This window comes from Taudactylus pleione, unplaced genomic scaffold (assembly GCF_031769625.1).
Source record: "Taudactylus pleione unplaced genomic scaffold, aTauple2 ptg000216l, whole genome shotgun sequence".
In the NCBI taxonomy this organism is placed as follows: domain Eukaryota; kingdom Metazoa; phylum Chordata; class Amphibia; order Anura; family Myobatrachidae; genus Taudactylus; species Taudactylus pleione.
The window spans coordinates 6,417,847-6,439,884 of record NW_028284618.1 but is presented as its reverse complement, the minus strand read 5'-3'; the positions used below and the strand labels follow the sequence as shown (position 1 = coordinate 6,439,884).

At 45.7% G+C, this 22,038-nt stretch overlaps 1 protein-coding gene across 7 annotated transcripts in view; it reads right to left on the bottom strand.

Annotated features, from left to right (window-relative positions):
• Nucleotides 1–22,038, bottom strand: part of ADAM22 (ADAM metallopeptidase domain 22) — a 278,694-nt gene that overhangs the window by 141,333 nt on the left and 115,323 nt on the right. For all 7 annotated transcript variants that reach the window (XM_088478610.1, XM_088478609.1, XM_088478614.1 and 4 more), the window contains exon 4: nt 16,734–16,800. In XM_088478610.1, the coding sequence (XP_088334736.1) occupies nt 16,734–16,800 (67 nt within the window). The remainder of the gene's footprint in view (nt 1–16,733; nt 16,801–22,038) is intronic.

Sequence of the window (22,038 nt, the reverse complement as noted above, 5' to 3'; positions counted from 1 at the left end):
TAGAAGATATTTACACTAAAAGGTGTGTTTTGAAAGCAAATAAGATTGTCGCTGATTTTAGCCACCCATGTCATTCTCTATTCTCTTTATTGCCTTCAGGTAAGCGTTTTAGATGTATTAGGTGTCGAACTAGTAGAATGCGAAACTGTTTTTTCTCTGCCGCAATTATTCGTTTAAATTTTTACATTTTGCTGGATTTTATGTCATTTATCTGACTGTGAGTATCTTGCACTACAATTTCGCTGACACATAGTAATGTGGATGTGACAATAATGTTCTATTGATTGTGTAGTGCTACATCTGAGAGATGTGTCATAAAATTAATTTACATCCAAATGTAAATGAGCCCCAAAGCAATTAGTAAGATCTACTTGTTGATGAAAACATGTTGACACTTTTCAGAAAATACATGTAACCATAGGGATCATTGGGCCTGATTCAGACCCACTCGCGAGCGGCTGTCCGCACGCAAGTGGGTCGATGTTCTGCACTGAGCATGCGCACGACGGAGGGAGCTCCGTCGTGCGCCAGACGCGACGAGCGAAGGATTTTCCTTCGCTCGTAGCGTCTCTTCAAAGGGGGCGTGCTGTCGATGTTGACTGACAGCACGCCCCCTTTGGTGGGCGTGCCGGGGGCGTGCCTCCCTGACGGGGGCGTTCCCACGGGAACGCCTCCCGTCAGAAGCCGGCCCACTGACATCACTAGAGATGTCAGTGGGAGTGATTTTGGCTCTGATAGAGCCAAAATCACTCCGAGCCTTGTGGTTGAAAAACTCAACCACAGGCTTTTGTACGCAGTTTCGATGGTCGCGATGGTCAAGACCATCGCGGCCATCAAACTGCACGCTCGTATAGCCTGTGGGTGGTGACCCACAGCTATACGAGCGTCCAGGAGGACGCTCCATTTTCATTGAGGGCGGCCCTCATTCAGAGCGTGCGCTCTGCTCAGAGCGTACGGCTCTGAATGAGGGCCTTTGTACCTTGTAACCAATGCAGGGAAATGATACTAATGATCCCATTAGAATGTATAATATCTCTGTTTTTTCATATATATATATATATATATATATATATATATAACTGCAACATAATGGGGGTAAGGTGTAGCCATGGAGATTGCTAGACTCTTCAGGGAGTCAGGACAATTGCTACTATTTCAGGGAGTCTCCCTGACAATCAGGGAGAGTTGGCAATTATGGTTCTACATGTTTTTTTCAGTTCTGCCAGTGAAAATATGCCTGGCAGTGAATGTCTCCTAGAGCTTGCTGGGACCAGTAGTACCACATACTAAAGAGCTTTTTACTAATTTACCTATTTCCCTAATCTGCAATTGGTACCAGGGAAGTTGTGATGGGAATCGGTATGAAATACCGCCGGCCACATAGCCGGCGGTTCGATTCCCAGCAGCGCCTGGCCGACCACAGCAGAGTTCCCGGCAGCCGAAGCCCGACAGCGCTGGAAATCCCGTTCGTCGATAGGTAAGTATTGACTAACCTAACCTAACCCTCCTTAGGGGTGCCTAACCCTAACCTCCCCCCCAAGTGCCTAACCCTAATCCCCCCTCTAAGTGCCTAACCCCTCCCTCCCCCGCTGCCTAAACCTAAGTCCCCCGGGGGGTGCCTAACCCTAAGTCCCCCCTGGGGGTGCCTAACCCTAACCCTCCCCCTAGCCTAACCCTCCCGGGGGGTGCCTAACCCTAAGTCCCCCCCGGGTGCCCTAAACCTAACACTCCCCCCCACCCCCCGCGCGGCTGTCCGATCGCGGCGCCCGGCATCCCTTCGATCGGGATGCCGGGCGCCAGTCTCCCGGCATCGGGGAAATGTCAGGCGTCTACATCTAGGCGCCCGGCATTTCACCCTCGCCGGGATATGACAGTCGGGAAGCCGGCTGCCGGTATTAAGACAGCCGGCTTCCCTATTGTATACCTTGTGATGACCCCCTGTTGCTATCAGCAAAGGATTGATATTTACAAGCAGCCTGGACCTCATTCTTTGTACCCATATATTTTTCCATTACCAGCCTAGGCTGAGTACTAGTTTTACACTGGGGAGGAAATACATGGTCTTAGTTTGTTTTGTTTTTTTAGTTTTCTTTTTATTATTGTATAGTACAAAAAACAACATGCCGGAATACTAGTGACATGCACGTTTTTAACCAAACGCATATTGCTGGCAGTTTGGCAAATCGACGGCTATTACTTATAGGTTGCTGCAGATTCGTAACCCATTACTGTACATTCTGCCCCATTGTCTCCATTTGGTTTAAAGTTGCAGTATCTTTTAGTACCACTAGATGGTGCTGATGTACATGTTTAACGTAAAAAATTACACTGATCAACTCTCATTTTCATGCCAGTCATATTAGAGCAATTGTGGGGTCATTTTGTGGTGCTGATTCCGTATAGGACATCGGTTTTGCTAGATTGGCTCTAATTTTTAAGATACACAGACAAGAAAAACACAATAGTCAACTGACTGCTGGTTGGGTGGGCGATCGCTTATATATGATGGTGGGAGGGGGAATATTCTAGAATGATCGCTGATTGAACACCTAGACTATTCGCATGTCTCACCTTCTAGAATGTTCCGATTTCTATATGCACACGTCATGGATAAGTTCCCTATTACTCGAGGGTATCCATTATCTCAAGAACTCGAGCCAATTATAAAAAACTACTTTCATTTTTAAATTCAGCAACTCCAAAATACACGAAATTCATTCAAATATCCTTGACAACTAAACATTTTTTTTTTTGGGCTGTGTTATCAAAGTTAAAAGGATTGTTGCTTATAAGGAAAGACATAAAATGGAAATCACAATAGGATGTATAGAATATGCTGCATTCATAGATATCTGTAACTATGGTGTTGTACCTAACTGTAACTTGCTAATCGCGCTATATACACACATATATGCTTTTATACCTACCCCCTCACTTGTTTCCTGTGTGAAATGGAGCCCATGTCCATCAGCAATTAATTGGGGCAATTCTGCGTTTGCAGTAGATAGTGTAAAAAAAAAATTGGCAATGTATGGGGTTAACCGATCGCCAATTCCAACCAACATGTGATCGGAATCGTGAATGAGGTTGTCCAACATGTTGGATTTTGCCGATCAATCGGGCTGTAGATTGTTAGTGTATGGTAACGATCAGATATTTTGCTGACCGTTTTGCCAATAGAACAATTGTCTTTACATGTGACTAGTAAATAACGGCCCTAGAGATAATGTATAGGCAATTTCATGATTTGCAGATTTGATCTTTGGATCAAAAAGATCTGCAATTCACTGACAAATATGGGCAATGTATGGACGAATACTGGTGGATTAGACACAATCGGGGGAAAAACACAGAATCACTATTAAAACTACTGATATATCTTCATTTTTGCATAAAAGAAGAAACTTTGAAACCTACATTCTTACTGTACTTAAGCAGCGCTAGCAAACTCTTGATCCATCTTACCAAGCAAAGGGGTCGCAAAAGCAAATGATGCTGTATCCTAAGTTCCACATTGTGTTGTTCTGCATGATAGGGCCTGATTCAATCATACCTGTATTCTCTCACGGAACGCAGTTGCTAAAATATGCTAATGCCTTCCAAAGCACAGCCGAGCATAGGGAGGCCCCCTACTGCCTTCTCATATCCGTCCGACGACGTACAATAACGCAAACATCAACGAACATCAGCCAGTCACGCAGCATGTAAGGCAAGTCTCACCGGCCACAAACACTGCAGCTCTCCTGACACGCTGAGAGCTCTCATGTTACGTAGGAGAACGCAATGGCTAATTTATGCACGACCATGAAAGGGCGTTTAAACGGATATAGACACACCTGCATTCTTCTAACATCCTCCCCCACCCCTAAAAGCTGACTGCCTGTCACTCAGTTTGAGAATGGTTCCTCTATTCGAACGTAATCGCATTGCAATCGCTGCACGTGCACATCGCAGCGTTCCTGTATGCGCAATAGCCAACAATCGTCAGCGCTGCGAAAATATCGGTATCGTGTGTCTCTGAATCAGGCCCATAGTCAGAAGCCTAACGCTCATGTACATAATTCTGCTCATTCTAAATGAGGCCCCGAGTGCTCGTACTGGGCATAACACTGTAGAGCAGACAGCAAGAGCCATCTTTCTACTTCAGGCTATCCGCGGAGAATCAGTGAGGTCCAGATAGTTATCTATGTTACTTATCGCTGTAAATAGTATGACAGGAACATATCCAGCTTTCTACAAGATAGTCAATAGTCTACTATTAGATTTGGGCTCATCAACAACATGGACCTATTGTAAATTGAGGACTAACAGCACTTATGCAGAGTGTTACGGTTGTAACATATGGACGAATTTAAATGCATTTTTGGAAGGTTTGCAGATCATACTAATACCTACTTTCTCTTAGTCCTCCCCGCAAAAGAAGCCCGGAGAGAAAAAGCAGTTTGGCGGTGATAGGGGCGGAGCCAGATGATTACCGCTGATTTAAATAGGGGGTGGGACCAATTGACACGATTCTTTTACATCATTAAGCTCCGGGGTTTACACTGAACCACAGAAAAAAAGGGATATTCCCTCCAGCACACTATAATAATATCAACAAAAATATCAACAAAAATATCATGTAGGATTCAAGTATTTCTGTTGATATTGCTGCAGTATGCTGGAGGGAATATCCCTATTTTTCTGTGGTTCAGTGTAAATCCCGCCCTTTACAAGCACCTGTGCAATATCATTAAGCTGATGTGAGCGGCCACCAAACTTTTTGTTTGCAGTTTTGTGAGGCATGAAGGGAACCAGCATTGGGAGGATGTGCTGGTCCGTATAGTGCCATTTGGAGGTTTCTGGGGTACTCCTAGGTGAGTCAGCTCTCGGCTTATACATGTACTGTTATTATGCAGTACATTAATTGTAATTATATGACCCGAGTGGGTGCTACTATTAGGTAGCAATAATTAATTTGGGGTGAGCGTTTGGGCGTGGGGCCCCCGGAGTGGCTCTGGCTGGGCCTTTTTCAGGGCATCACCACTTAATTCACATAGATACTTTTTCATCACCTTTCTATTTGTTTGTTTATTATTTATGTAATTTTAATTCTCTCTCATTATATTAACACTTATTGATTATCATTACACATCTATACTTTACACTTCACTATCACCTTTTTTCCCTTTTTCGTGTGATGCCCTGGGAGTGGTCCTTGGCTGGATTCTTTTGGGGTGCCCTGTGCCTCGGACATGAACCCCTTAATGTTAGGGACGCTGGTATAGAGGAGCCTTGACGCTGGCCCGGCGCTTAATCATATATTTGCAAATGTATGCAACTAATACCTCTGAATCTCTATTATCATGTAGGATTCAAGTATTTTTGTTGATATTGCTGCAGTGTGCTGGAGGGAATATCCCTATTTTTCTGTGGGCCAATAACTGTTTCCCAAGTACTCTGATTTGCCACTCACAAGTAATAATTAGAACACACTTGACAGGGGCATCTTAATTCCAGAGGGGGCCTGTGTGCAGCGGACCCCTGTCCTCTGAGCAGCGGGCCCCCCACATCTTACCTTGTGCCGGCAATCGAGTCCCACTGTGGTGCCACTTTCCCAGTGATATTTGGGAAGATGGTGCATGCATACAAGATAGCAAAGGCCAGAGATTTTGTGTTCACTGCGCGGTACCATCTTACAGAAGATGTCATTTGGAAGATGGCGCTGCATAGGTTCCATTTGCCCTCACCAGGTACGTACAGTGCCTTGCAAAAGTATTCACACCCACTTTGCATTTTTCATTTTGCCTCACAACCTGGAATTAAAATGGATTGTTTGAAGGTGTGCATCATTTCATTCACAGAACATGTCTACAACTGTGAAGTTGTGTTTTTTTTATATTGTGAATCAAACAACATTTAGGACAACATAACAGAAAACTTCAGCGTGCATAACTATTCACCCCCCTAAAGTCAGTACTTTGTCGAGCCACCTTTTGCAGCAATTACAGCTGCAACTCGCTTTGGATAAGACTCTATGAGCTTGCCACATCTTGCTCCTGGGATTTTTGTCCATTCCTCAAGGCAAAACTGGTCCAGCTCCTTCATGTTGGATGGTTTCCGCTTGTGAACAGCAATCTTCAAGTCTGACCACATATTCTCAATTGGACTGAGATCTGGGCTTTGACTAGGCCGTTCCAACACATTTAAATGTTTCCCCTTAACCCACTCGAGTGTTGCTTTAGCAGTATGCTTCGGGCCATTGTCCTGCTGGAAGGTGAACCTCCGTCCCAGTCTCAACTCACAGGCAGACTGAAACAGGTTTTTCTCAAGAATATCCCTGTATTTAGCACCGTCCATCTTTTCCTCGACTCGAATCAGTTTCCCAGTCCCTGCTGCTCCAAAACATCCCCACAGCATGATGCTGCCACCACCATGTTTCACTGTGGGGATGGTGTTCTTGGGGTGATGGGATGTGTTGGGTTTGCGACAGACATAGCGTTTTCCTTGGTGGCCAAAAAGTTCAATTTTAGTCTCATCTGACCAGAGCACCATCCTCCATACATTTGTGGAGTCGCCCACATGCCTTTTGGCAAACTCAAATTGTGTCTTCTTATTTTTATCACTAACTAATGGATTTTTTCTAGCCACTCTTCCATAAAGCCCAGCTCTATGGAGTGTACGGCTTATTGTGGTCACATTCACAGATACACCAGTCTCTGCTGTGGAACTCTGCAGCTCCTTCAGGGTTACCTTTGGTCTCTGTGCTGCCTCTCTGATTAATGCCCTCATTGTCCGGTCTGTGAGTTTTGGTGGGCGGCCCTCTCTTGGCAGGTTTGTTGTGGTACCATGTTCTTTCCATTTGATGATGATGGATTGATGGTGCTCCGGGGGATCATCAAAGATTTGGATATTTTTTTATAACCCAACCCAGAATTGTACTTCTCAACAACTTTGTCTCTGACTTGTTTGGAGAGCTCCTTGGTCTTCATGGTGTGATGCCTCCTGCTTAGTGGTATTGCAGCCTCTGGGACCTTTCAGGAAAGGTGTGTTTATACTGACAGATCATGTGACACTTAGATGTCACACAGGTGGACTTCATTTCACTAATTATATGACTTCTGAAGGTAATTGGTTGCACCAGAACTTTTGCGGGGCTTCACAGCAAAGGGGGTGATTACATACAGTATGCACATGCCAATTTTCAGAATTTTATTTATAAAGATTCTTTTTTATATATATTTTTCTCATTTCACTTCACCAAATTAGACTATTTTGTGCAGATCCATTACATAAAATTCAGATTAAAAAACAATAAAAAAAAATTACAGGTTGCAATGTAACAAAAAAGGTAAAAAGACAAGGGGGAGGGGGGTTGAATACTTTTGCAAGGTATTGTATGCTCTGGGTTCAGGGTGTATAGCATTGTAAATACACCTACAACACTTGCCCTATTCTCATTAAACAAATTCAATCTAGTGCCACACACGAGTTTACTTAATATTTTATTAAAATAAACTTTATGTAAATGTCTATTGCTCAGTCAAACAAGACTACTATGTATTCTAAGAAATGTGGCATGATTAACCAGTGTTCCACAATTTTCACAATAATTTGTCCACTGGGTGGCACTATTCCATTGCAGTCTATGGTTGCGATTTCAATTAAGTTTGGTAGATCACAAAAAAATAGCAGTATACACCCACACTATTAACCACAAATATACAGAATGTTTTATTCTGATATTTGCTGAACATGAATCCAATTAATTCAACTTAAAACAAGTCTTATTAATAATACATCAGGATTTTGGGTAACTGGATACATAAAAGACTTCAAGGAAATCCTTCATCTAACGCTTTTCACCACATGCCTTGCCCACTGAATGACTATTGTTGTCACGGCCAAAATGACATCACTGCACGGCTGCTGTAGGCTGACTGGCGGCCTCTCCATTCAGGTCTCTTCCTCTGCTCCCCACGATATTTGTTCTCCCATCTTTTGAGACTTATTGAAAGGTTCACTATCAGTCCGCTCACGTCCTCCTCTACCCAGCGTAAGAGGAATTCCACAGAATAGGGTTCTATACAGATTAGACTGGCAGCTTCTCACTGGCATGGAGCTCAATAAGCAATACACAGAGGTTAGGCCCGAAAATCTCCTCCGCACTGCCTTAGAAATATAGGTGAGGAAGAATTCAGAGAGAGAATGTTCTAAGCTCTCACGGCGATATTAATTAGTAATTTAAAGTTAAATAGCACTGATGCGATGGAACACATGGCATACTGAACGCAGGAAGCCATTTGGAATGGCTGACTAATACAGTTGCCATGGGCACCAGATAATAAACATTTTCATTTTCATTTGATTAATGTAGATTTGCCACTAATTGAACTCACAAAATCTGCCCTAGAACGTACTGACAGCTGATTGCTAAGATGCCCCCTGGAAAAATGATTGGTTGGTTCTGTCTTCTCAGAGGCAGGAGGAACCAGTATAATTTAGTGTCGGCAGCGGAAGCCCAGCAGTGGGGGGGGGGGGGGACTTAGGGTTAGGCACCCCCCTGGGAGGGTTAGGCTAGGGGAAGGGGGGGTTGGGGTTAGGCACCCCCGGGGGGTGGTTAGGGTTCCCCCCCCCGGGAGAATTAGGTTTAGGCTGCGGGAAAGAGGGGGTTAGGTTTAGCCACTTACAGGGGGGGTAGGTTAGTAAATAGTTTAAATACTTACCTGTCGGGATCTTCACTGCCGGGCTTCCGCTGTCGGGATTTGAACCTTTCATACCGATTCCGATGTAAATGCTACTGTTTTTGAGCTGGATGCATTTTCATGGGTCTGGCCCAAGCTTTCTTGTGGAACATTTGCACCCTCTAAGTCTAATATTTTCCCATGTCCACATATTCAACTTTTTCCAACCGTATATATCCCGATCAGATTTATGTGTCCTAGGTTTGTGATATCATAGGCCAAATGTATGTGATGAAGAAGAGATATTGGCCCTCATTCAGAGCCGCTCGTTAGCGGCAGTACGCTCGTTCCGAGCGATGTTTGCACATCTGCGCATGCGTACGCTTTTTAGTACGCATGCGCGAACCAGTCAGTGCGGCCGAAAATCGTGTGTACGCTATATAGCGAGTGCCTGCTATTTTGAGTGACAGAATGAGGCGTATGTGGGTGGTAACAGGGGAAGGTGCTTGAAAATGGGGAGTGGAGATCCGAACGCAGGCGTGCTTAAAGGTCAAAACGGGCGTTTTATGGGTGTGTATATTTAAAACAGCAGCGTCATTGACCACGTCACTGGGTTATTTTAGAGCCAGAACTGCTCGCAAATTTGTGGTAGCAAACACCAACCACAAGAATAGCGAGCAGTTCATACGCTGGTCGATGTACTCGATTAATCTAATAAATAGCGGACATGACGTAGGATGCGTGCGGCCAGGGGGCGTTTTTAACAAATAAACGAGCGTATGTTTTGCTCGTTCGTTCAGACTTAGAGGTGTGAACAGACTGCAATGTGCGTACGGATCATTTGAATAGCCACCCCTTGTTTTTAAACGAACGACCGCAAATAGCGAACGGCTCTGAATGAGGGCCATTATACGTCTGTTATCGGGGAGCATGTGCAAATCCTTACCCGAGGGACGTCCATTCAACATGGAAGATGCTCTATGTAAATAATACATCTGGTTTTATGATTTGGGAACTCTGGAACTAAGTGGTGTTGTGTGACTCCACTCTCAAGCGCCATTTTTACCATCTCTTTGCATTTTCCTGGTCAGGACAGAGGGCCTAATTCAGACCCGCTCGCAAGCGCACAGCGCTCGCAAGCAGGTCGATTGTCCCCCTCTGCGCATGCGCCGCCTCCGGCGTGCGCATGCGCGAGACCCGTCCAGCAACGGCAGCTCCATCGCTACGGGTCTCGCTACAAGATGGGGCGGCTGTCAATGGTGAGTGACAGCTCGTGCTGTTTTGTAGGCGGGGAGGGGGGGTGGCTGCACAAACGAAGGCGTTCCCTTAGAAACGCCTGACGTTTGTGGGCGGCCCTACGGACATCACTAGTGATGTCAGTAGTGGACTTCCTGCTTTATTAGAGCAGGAAGTCCACTCGGGCGTGCTGGAGCCGAGACCCTGCCACAGGGTCTCGTCGCAAGCCCGATGGTCATGATAATCGCGACGGACTCCAGGCCGCTCGCACAAGCTGTGGGGGGTCACCCACAGCTTTGCGAGCGGGCTGGAGAAAAAAGAAAAACGTCCATCAGACCTGCAAGCTGCCTCCGGCACCGAGCGGGTCTGAATCAGGCCCAGAGTGTTTACCTATAAGAGAGGTGTGTTCTGATAGTGTCCTGCTCAAAATATCCCAAATCTTCATACTAAGGGCGACAGTGAGTGTGTTCACTGGCCACTGGGGTCAATGGGCCAGATTCAGACCCGCTCGCGAGCGCACAGTGCTCGCAAGCGGGTCGAAGGCCGGGCCGTGCGCACGCCACACGTGCGCGAGCCCCGGAGCGAGTGAGAAATCACTCGCTCCGGGGCTCGCTACAAGACGGGGTGGCTGTCGATGTTGATTGACAGCTCGCCCCGTTTTGTAGGCGGGTCGGGGGGGGGGTGGCTGCGCAAACGGACGCGTTTGTTGTGGTGTGTGTGATGTCAGTAGTGAACTTCCTGCTCTATAAGAGCAGGAAGTTCACTGGGGCTTGCGGTGGACAAGACCCTACCACAAGGGTCTCATCGCAAGCCCGATGGTCGAGATAATCGCGACCATTGCCAGGACGCCCGCTAAAGCAGTGGGTGGTCACCCACAGCTTAGCCAGCGGCCTGGAGGCTGGGGTAAAAAAAAACAAAACGGCCCGCCCTGATTCACAGCGAGCGCTCGCAAATAGCGGGCACCTCTGAATCAGGGCTAATGTACGAAGTGGTGCTAATCCCTTTTTTTCTGCATTCCCCTGACTCTCTGAACACCGATGCAGTGATCTGTGACCGCCGACATCACTACCAGAATCGCGCCCCAGAAGGTTGTGTGAACGCCATTCAGGAGCGCATGCCACGGGGGCCAAAGTGCGAGATGAGGAACTTAATTTTTTCCGAGCATGTGCAGAGATCAGCTGAAGCATGTGCGGGGGAGGTGAGTAATACCCTTGGGTGATGCTACCCGCAGAGGGATCTAGTATCAGTAGGGATGGAGTCGGGGTAAAATTAAGTAATACGAAGCTAGAGGGGGGTGTAAAATAATAAACAAAAATTACACTGGTCACAAGGGAGTAGAAGTAGGGGTGTGTAAAACAGAGTCTTTTTATAGAGGGGGTGATTGGTTTATAAAATTGGGGTACTTTTGCTACTAAGGGGTTGTGGGGGGTACTGTTAAAAGAATTTCTGACCACTGCTGAGGTCTATTGCTAATGGGGGGGGGGGAAAGTGATCTTAAAATGGGGGCCTAGAAACATGCGGTGGTGGAGACCCCATAGCCATATATATTTTTTTTTCAATAAAATATTTACATAATTTTTTTAAATACTTTTTAAACTATATTAAATGAAAAAAAAAAACAACAACATTTCTGACCGGTTTTGCCAGGAAAAAAAACCTGTCAGTTTGGTTGTTAGAAGACCGTCCGTAGAGGAATCTCCAGCTGCGCCTTTCATTGTTTCTCTTAATAGCTCTGCCGCCGTAGCCAGTGAAGCTTCCTGGCCAAGTATTAAGCCCAGATTTCCACTGCTTGTCACAGAACGCCAAGATGGCGTCATTATTACTGACTGACTCAATTCTGCTACAGGACGCTCCTGCTCTCTGGCTCGTGCATGCTAAGTTCTCTTAAATTAACATTTTGGGTTTCTCTTGAAATCCTGCATATGCGCAATAGGTCCATTCACTAACAATTATGTAACGCATCGGCGGTATGCTCACGCCATAGAGGGTCAGAGAACGCTGGAGGGGTGAGATTACGGGAATTCTCTTTATCATACATTACAGCATCAAGACACCCTGCTCCCATATTATTTAACACTCACCTGTCCGTGGTCCCGCGTCGGATGTCAGCGCTGCACAGAACACCGGAAAATGCCCGCCGGCCATTTTTCCGGCGTTCTGCGCATGCGCAGTAGACTCTGGGCACACTCTAGTACCCAGAGTTTACTGCTTCTGCGGTGGCCGGCCAGCCACGTCAGTCGGCTGCCGGGGAGAGAGGAGGGGGCCCCGCACGGGGAACGCACACTGGCCCTCTCCTCTCTTAAAACACTCCTGCGTGGGATGTGTTCCATTGAGCTTGTTACTAGTAAAACATTCTAAATGACGACCCATCTTGTTTGTTAAGTGGACAATGCAATGGTTAAAGATGGCTTAATTGGGCAGCATTATAATCTTTTATGCAATAAATGAAATGTATACAACATTTACTATTATTAACATTTATTTATATAGCGCCAGCATATTACATTGCGCTTTACAATTACAGAACACAACAGTAATAATACGGGTGCTAACAGACAAAGGGGTCTATTTACTAAGCAGTGTTAGGAGACAGAGTGAAAAGTGATAAGAAAGTGACAAAGTAGCAGCCAATCAGCTCCTAACTGTCATCTCACAGGCTGTGTTTGAAAAATGACAGTTGGGAGCCGATTGGCTGGTACCTTATCACTTTTCACTCTGTCTCCTAACACTGCTTAGTAAATAGACCCCAAAGGGCGGTATTCAATCGTTATAGCGCGCCCGATCTCCCTTATAAAGTCACGGGAGATTGCGGGGCGCTATTCAACTGTTGCTATTTGCGATGTAGTATTATTTTTAAAGGTACCGTTGTCCATTATTTTTCATCATCTACTCTCCAATTACTGTATATCAGTTAAATAATGTTACACTATGTTCTCATGAGCCGATAATACATATGTTCTCTGCAACCAATTGGTTATTGACATCCAGTAAAGCGACTAGGAAGTTTGACATTGTAAGAAGTAGGAAATATCCCCTAAGTTTAATGGAGGATCGATTACCCAAGTGTCAGGAGATGTGGGATTTGTAGGTTTACTATTTACCTTCATAATGGGTTTGTAATATTCATATATTTTCTATAAATTCCTTCTAGAAGCATGTGCGGACTCTACGCTGCTATTTGTAGAGGGGTCTCGCTTTCACATATTGATCGTAAAATGGAACAGACAACATTTTCTGTACTTACTGTATGACATCATAACAAGTCTTGAATTTCTGATTAGGGAAGATGAATAGAACACTGAACTCATCATAAAATAAATACATAGGCAATCAGTGCTCAACATGGAATAGTGTCTGTATTTCCCCTATTGGCCTGGCCCTGGTTCCTAGCCCTATGTCACTGAGCGGTGCATGTTTTTATGTTGCTCTGTCACATTAGGAATAACATTTGCTCAGAAATAGTTCCAGCCCCATAAGGAACAGACCTATGCATATTTTATCAGCGTTGTACAGCATGTCTCCTGCTTTGTGCCAGCGTCTGGCAGGCAGAATCCTACAAAGCTAGGACCTGATGCATGGGCAAAAGAGCTCTCTTAAGGGGAATTTCAGTATACTATACTATCTATGCTGTACGCCAGTGGTCTCCAACCCGTATCTCGCAAGCTACGGGTAGCTCGCAGTCTTAATTTTGTTAGTTCACCTAGCTGCTTTACTGCCGAGTAAACTAGGAGGAAGTGACCTCTGAGGCGTGCTCCCCCGTGGTGTCGACGCCATGGGTGGAGCCACAGGGAGGCACGTCAGGTGACTGCCGCAGCTGTGTTTCCCTGTGGCTCCACCCACGGCGTCTATGCTACGGTAGAGCTAGTGACTCCCACCCAGCCCTACTGGAAAATCACACAGCAGCCCTACCTATATCTTTTGCTGCTTTACTGCACGTACCTACTTGGAGCAGGTAATTAATAGTGAAACGTGCCTGTGCTTAAATTTTATTTACAAACTACAACAATATCACTGTAATAATTAAATGCATTGTTGTTTTCTATGAAACAATTTTTTTTTAAAAAATTTCCCTTAAATGACCTTCAATTGTTCGCTTATTAGCCAGATTTTTATTCTACAATTTTACTAGCTCTTCAGGAGGTTTCATTTTACTAAAGTAGTTCACACCTCAATTAAGGTTGGGGACCACTGGTGTATGCTCTGCCCTGGCCAACCACTCCGCACCGTGTGTCAGTAAATTGTTAATTATTAAAACAGGGTTTTCTATTATACATTATAAAATATATTTATAAACTAACAAAGAAAAGACAGAACTCAGGGTCTTTTTAAACACAGTGTAACTTTGCATATTAGGATCCACATTACAATGTAGTTGTTAAACATCTAATATATTATGTTGTGGCAGCTAGGCTAGGGCATGCTGAAATTTGTAGTTCAACCCCAACTGGAGAGCCAGATGGCCAACCTCTTCTAATGATCGAATTGCACAATCCACTATTTTACATTTTAATTTTAAATATACACTATTAAGGACACATTGTTGCCTTTATACGGTGCTAACGTACCAACAAAATAATCACAATTATTCTCACGGTGTCTTTTATTTATTAGGCTACCACTGATGGATGCAATTTGTTATTGTCTAACATACAGCATTACTTAAAAACAGTGCTGTCTGCACACTGTAAGAAGAGGGATGAATATGCTGTGTGTATAAAACATCAAAGATTTCGGTGGTTCAGAACTAAGCAGCAAGTAGTTTAAAAATACATTCTGGTTTATTGTAGACTGAAAATAATAATTCACATCACTGGTGATACTAAATAATGTATGAAAGTAAAATTACAGCAGACTGACTTCTTTCCCCGGTTAATTTTAGCTCACAACATCAGACTGGTAAGTGGCCCAAAATAACGAAGATATTATATGCAAGAAAGAAATTAAATAGAAAAAAAAAAACTAGGACATCCTCTGAAGAATTAAACTAGGGCAGTGTTACACATATGAAGAGTGTGATTTCTATCTCTAGGCTGGCTTCACCCTATAGTAATGAACTTACTTACGGTAATTGTCTAAAATTCAAGTTCAAGAAAAGCAACAGACCTGACAAATAAAACTTTAGAGAGCAGGCCTGAAGTTATAATGCTTTCCAATTATACATTAGTGTAAACCAGCTCTTCACGTGTTTATGGGGGAGCCTGTAAAATGACAGGAGCTGATTGGTTGGTACTTTATTTCTCTCCAAGCTTTGATGCATCTCCACCAGAAAGAGATAAAGTGGAGAGAAATAAGGAACCAACCAATCAACTTCTACCTGTCAGTTTACAGGCTGTTTGAAAAATGACAGTTAGGAGATGATTGGTTGGTACTTTGGCCGGGATGTACTTAAGGGAAAATATAGTGAAAACCCCATTTTCAGGGTTCTTATCACATTTTCATATGTACTAAGCCCCGGCCGCCCGATTTTCGATGCGGAGGGTAATGCCAGGTATTTCTGGCATTATCTTATAGAAGCCTATGGGCTTCCTACCGCATCCCGTTCCCCGCCACCGCCTCGCAGCCACCCAGCACCTCTCCCTGCCGGCCCCTCCTTACTTCAGCCTCCTACAGGCTCCTTCGGGGTCCTCCGCCTCCTTCTCCTAATCTTCTTCTTCCGGGTGCAAGGAGGAGGAGGAGCCCGGTACTTCCTGCAGAGGTCACCAGCAGGAAGCTCCCAGGGCTAGGTGGGGGAGGAGACCCGCAAGTTGGCGGCGGCTTCGCAAAGGGCAGCTCTTATCGCAAGAGCTGTCCTTTGCAATACTAATCGCATATATTAGTCCATATGCGATTAGTATCTTTGCGGTGACTGGCGGGATGTACACCGCACGGTTAGTACATCCCGCCCCTTTATCTCTCTCCACGGCTTAGTACATCTACCCCTCTACACGTTCTTCTTGTATGCTGCAGCTACATAAATTGTTTTTTTTAAAGAACAAAACTTATAAGTTGCTTCTTACACTAGAGAAACGTTCTATATTTATTTAAACTCTACTCAACAATACAAAGCACATACAGTACAGGAGAAGCATATGAATAAATATTATTCTAACAAGCTACAACGCGTTTTGTCAGTTTCGTAGGAACCAACAATATCACCTCCCAGTTATGTAGCACATCAAATCGGAACATCCAGCTTAGGGGGATGTGACCACAACAGGATGGAGGTGTGGTCATCTTATAATTTGCTCGTGGCCACACCTCCGGGCAAACTTGACCAATTGTGCTTACAAAGCTCTAAGCCGCCCCTCCCTCCTTCCACTACCTCAAAAGAACGATGCATTGCCGCGCACACAAATGGCGGTAGTAATGACCAGGTCATAACTCCCAACGTTCTGAGGTGTGAGATAGAGTCGGGACTGCCATCTAAATTGGGACAGTTGGAAGGTGGGACGTTTTAAGACTGGAGGATGCCTGTATGCAGGGGCCTATGGGCCTCCTCGCCTCATAAAAAAAATAATAATGGCAGTGGCGCAAACACAAAAATGAAGACATTGTGCAAGAGTCCACTCCGCAGAGACACTGTGAAGTAATGGAGCAAGCAGCTGGCAGGAGAGGCACCCAATATAGATATGGTATATGAGAACGTAGACTATTACAGACTACAGGTTACACATTTCATTGGGTTTTTTTTGGCAGAAATATTCAATAAAAATAGCGCTTATGTATTTGCAATGGGTTTTCATGTTTCCTTTGTAAATCTGTTGGCAACTTAAGAAAACAGTATAAAATTATTTCACTCAATACACTAATATAAGCATAATACAAACAGAATATACAGCGGAATCAGGGACTTACTTTTACTTCAACTGTGCTTCCATCTTTAGTAATGTGTCTTTCCACATAGCTTGAAGAGAGGAGGTCACTGTAAGAAATAATTACATTAATTACATCGTAATTACAAGTCTGGAAGCCATTAAACACTTAACAATTTTAATGGCTGCAATATCGTCAAGCACAAGTATTTTTCTCTTTATTTCGGATTTGTTTCAATTTCTTTTACAACGCACAAAAATGAGAGAGATTCACAGCTAATTGGGTTAGGTGTAGAGCTTCACCTAAGTGTAAGGGTGACAACACCGTCAGCTGTCTACTGGCTGAGAAGTAACATCTGATTCATGTTGAAGAGCTGCTACTTATGCCTTCCTTTTTTGTAAGAGGTTTAAATTCCCCCCTAACACTCCCTTGGTGGTGCCTAACTCTAACCTCCCTGGGGGGTGCCTAACCCTAACCCTCCCCCCGGCCATACCTAACCCTAACCCCCCTCCCTGCACCCTAAACCTAGCCCTCCCCAGGGAATGCCTAACCCTAACCCTCCCTCCCCCTAGCCTATCCCTCCCCGGGGGTGTGCCTAACACTAAGCCCCTCGTGGGTGCCTAAACCTAACCCTCCCCCTTCCCGTGGCTACGAGCTAACAGTGGCCGCCTTACCTTGGTTCGGGAAGCCATCTGTCGAGACCGGCATTGGTATCTAGACAGGCGTTGGCATTTCGACCCCTGTCTTTAGTCCAGGGTCGTGATTTAGATGCCGACTTTTTGGTAGACGGCTTACCGGCCGTCGGTCTTTTAACTACATCCCCTTTGGGCAACAGCCAGACAATGCCATCTTTTGCATTTACGAAAGACGGCTAAAGATGCCAGTTTTCTTCTCACCGGGACAGACCTCTTCCGCAAGGTCCGTCTCGGCACTACAAAAGATAAAGGCCGCAGTATTTAGGAAGCGAAAATCATAGATTTTCTCCGGTCACTTTTCTTTTTAAGAAAGTCTCCTTTTGTCAGCCAGTCTGTCATCCTGTGTGTCCTTTCAGTTTGTACCCTGTCCTTTAACTCAGACATGTCTACCAGTCCTGAGTGTCAGTTGTGTGTCCTGTTATGGTGTCCATTAGTCTCGACATTGTCTATGCCCAGTCCTGTCTAGCCTAATCCTGTCAGTGTCTCTGTCTAGTCCTGTTGTGATGCTGCATGACCTGTCAGTGTGCCTCCCAGTACTGTCTGTCCTGCAGTGTGCCTCCCAGTACTGTCTGTCCTGTCAGTGTGCCTCCCAGTACTGTCTGTCCTGTCAGTGTGCCTCCCAGTACTGTCTGTCCTGTCAGTGTGCCTCCCAGTACTGTCTGTCCTGTCAATGTGTCTCCCAGTACTGTCTGTGAGTCTATCTGCACAAACTATGCTGCTTTTATACTGAAAACGGTCAGTCTACCACATCATGCAATGGGTATTTACATATTAGTTATGTAAGTAGTGTTATAGGATCACTGGTAAAGTGGTCTGTGGAAGGTACATTTGTCCCAGATTCCTGTCTTTTGTGTTTTAAACCCCCAGGAGAAAGTCTGCAGTGTAGCAGGCTTGAGTCTCGGCTTTTTGAAAAGCCGGTTTGGGACCTCGGGGTTGTGGGTGAGAGGAGAGGGAGGGCTCCACCCACGGCCACTCCAGGTTTTGGTTCTCGCAGCCTGGTAACAGGCTTGTTAGGGTTTCCACCTGAGAGTGACTAATATAAGCCTAGTGTGTTGAGGGCTGATTGTCTCACCTGGGAGAGCAGACAGGGAGTTTGCTCAGAAACACTTGAAAACCTAACTGTGAGTGTTGTGCTGTGCCTTGGTTGCTGGTGAGGGCATTAGGCCCTGCCAGGTTCTGGTAGTGAGGGAACTACCTGTGAAGTTAGTGCCCCGACAGGGCTAGGATTTATGTTTATGTTTTCTTTATGTTATTTCTGACATTGTACAATAAAGACTGGCGCCGACCAGCTTGTACTTGCATCCAGACTGGTGTGCTGCTTCCCTGCTGCTGTGGGTGTGTGTAAGAAAGGAGTCCTTCTACCCAGGAGAGGGACCCCCTAACCTAACTGTGTCACAATATGGTGGAGAATGCGGGCACCCACACACACTGAACTTGCAGCAAGAGGAAAACTTTCCATTTAAAAATTAAAGGGACAGACACCCAATTTGTGAGTGTGGAAATAACACTGTGTCCTTGGAGTCCCATAGAGGAGGCATCAGCCAATGTTCAGAGAGGCAAGGTTCAGCTTCCAATCTACACCCAGGACAAAATGGAGGAAATTATTAAGGCCTTGCTCCAAGCTACAGCAGCTCAGCAGGAAGCTACCAGGGCTCAGCAGGAGACTAACAAACTTCAGCAGGAATCCGCCAGGCAACAACAGGTCGCCATCGAGGAAACCCGCCAGGCCTTAGCGGAAAACAGCCAGGCCATAAAAGAGGTGGTACAGCACCTGGTCGCCCGGCCCAGAGATGTTAATACTGGTCCTCCCACCACCACTCACTCCGTACGAGCCAGTCACTTCCTCCAAAAGATGACTTCGGGCGATGATGTGGAGGCCTATCTCGCCGCATTTGAAAGAACGGCCGAAAGGGAGAGTTGGCCCCAGGAGCAGTGGGCAAGTCTGGTGGCACCTTTTTTGTCTGGGGAGCCACAAAAAGCATATTTCGACTTATGCCTGGCTGATGCCAAGGACTATAAAAAACTAAAACAGGAGATCCTAACTCGTTTGGGAGTCACCACCTTTGTTCGTGCCCAACGGGTCCACCGCTGGGAGTTCCATATGGACAAGCCTCCACGTTCACAGATGCATGACCTCGTCCATCTGTCCTCAAAATGGCTACAGCCCGAGACGCTGACGGGACCACAGATCGTGGAAAGGGTCGTGATGGACCGGTACCTGCGATCATTACCTGTGACTCTGCGCAAGTGGGTGAGCCATGCAGACCCTAAGACCGCGGACCAGTTGGTCGAGCTAATGGAGAGGTACGTGGCGGCTGAGGAGCTGAGGAGTATGCCCCACCAAGCCCCGATGGCGCACCGGCGAACTCCCACAGACACTGGTAAGACTGTTCCACGGAAGAAGGGTGCTGGGCGGTGGAATGTACCTAAGACTGAGGGTGTAGAACCTGAAGATAGGCCTGCCGGGCCAGAAAGGTTCTTGCCCCGTAAACGACTAGACATTAATATGATTCAGTGTTTCTGGTGTGGTGACTTCGGCCATATTTCCGCTAATTGTTCACTTACAACTGAACCTATGCAATGTGATACTGCTCATGTCTACCGCAGGGGGTCTTTCTTTGCACAGACAGCCTGTACGGCTGACCCGCAGGCTGAGACTGATAAGCACATGTGTGTACTTACTGTAGATGGCAACCGAGTAGAGGCACTGTTAGACTCTGGTAGCTTGGTGACACTTATAAAAGCTGAGCTGGTGAACCCCTTGAGGCATAAGGGGAAAACTGTTTGTGTGACCTGCATACATGGGGATAATCGATATTATGTTACTGCCGAGGTGAACATCGAGACACCATGTGGCTCTGCTATAGTTTCTGTGGGTTTGGTGCCTGGTCTGATGTACGATGCAATATTGGGGAGAGACTTTGCTCACTTCTGGAAATTGTGGGAAAGCCGTTTTGTTCCAGAAGTGAATAACCCCGGTCCACTTGAGAAGGTTGTCGATATAGTGGTGGAGGGAGTTTCTTCTGAGTCAGAGTTATTCCCTTTTCCTACTATGGTTGGCGAACTAGAGAATGCGGAGCGTGACGTGGCCCGCCAACTGATGTGCCTCCCATTAAGGTGGGAAGTGTTGTTGGGCCAGTTCATCGTCTGCCTGATGTAGAGGTCAGAAGAGAGGTCTTTGCCGTGGAGCAGTTGAATGACCCTACTTTGGTAAAAGCCAGGGAGAATGTAAAAGTAGTTGATGGTAAACCCGTAGACCCTGATAGTCCTTTGTCCTATCCCCACATGGTAATGTGTCAGGATTTGTTATATCAGGTGACTAAGAAAGGGGAAGATATTGTGGAACAACTAATAGTTCCCAAAGCCTACAGAAGAACAGTGTTGGATCTGGCCCATGGTCATATAACGGCAGGCCATCTAGGGGTAGAGAAAACCACTGAGCGAATAATGCAGAGGTTTTTCTGGCCCAGGCTTCATAAAGAGGTATCTGACTTCTGCGCATCCTGCCCTGAGTGTCAGTATCATGCTCCCAGACCACATTTTAAGGGTCCACTAGTTCCATTGCCTATTATAGAGCTGCCGATAGTGAGAGAGCACCTGGAACAGGCTCAACAGGCACAGCATAGGGTATACAACCGCAATGCTCGGTTACGCAGCTTTGCTCCTGGGGACAGAGTGTTAGTATTGGTTCCCACTGTGGAAAATAAACTTTTGGCTAAATGGTAAGGGCCTTTTGAAATCTTAGAAAGAATGGGGCAGGTCAATTACAAAGTTTACCAGCTGGGGAAAAGAAAGCCGGAACAGATATACCATATAAATCTGTTAAAACCCTGGAAAGATAGAACGGCACTGTCGGCCGTCCGAGCCCCTCCAGTAAATCCAGGGCCCTTAGTTCCCGAAGTGACAGTGGCAAAAACCCTGTCGGCAATTCAACAACAAGAGGTCAAGGAGTTTCTGATCAGAAATAGGGTGCTGTTCTCTGACGTACCTGGGAAAACCTCGGTCATTAAACATGACATCATCACTGACCCAGGGGTTAAAGTTAATCTAAAGCCCTATAGGTTGCCAGAAGCACAAAGAGAATCGGTGTCGAAAGAAATTAAAAATATGCTAGAGTTAGGGGTTATTGAAGAATCACATAGTGAATGGTCAAGTCCCATTGTGTTGATTCCAAAGCCCGACGGGAGTGTGCGTTTCTGCAATGACTTCCGAAAGTTGAACAGTGTTTCAAAATTCGATGCCTACCCGATGCCAAGAGTGGATGAATTGATTGAGAGACTAGGGACGGGAAGGTATTTAACCACTCTTGACCTAACCAAAGGGTATTGGCAAGTACCGTTAACCGAGAGCGCCAAACAAAAGACAGCTTTTTCAGCGCCAGAGGGCTTGTTTCAGTACAAGATGTTGCCCTTCGGGCTACATGGGGCACCTGCTACCTTCCAAAGAATGATGGACAGGATTCTAAGGCCCCATAGACGGTATGCGGCTGCTTATCTGGATGACGTGGTCATTCATAGTCCTGAATGGCAGTCTCACTTACCCAGGGTACAAGCAGTTTTGGACTCCATCTATAAGGCAGGTTTGACAGCCAATCCAAAAAAGTGTTGTCTAGGCATGGAGGAAGTAAAATATCTGGGATACACCATTGGCAG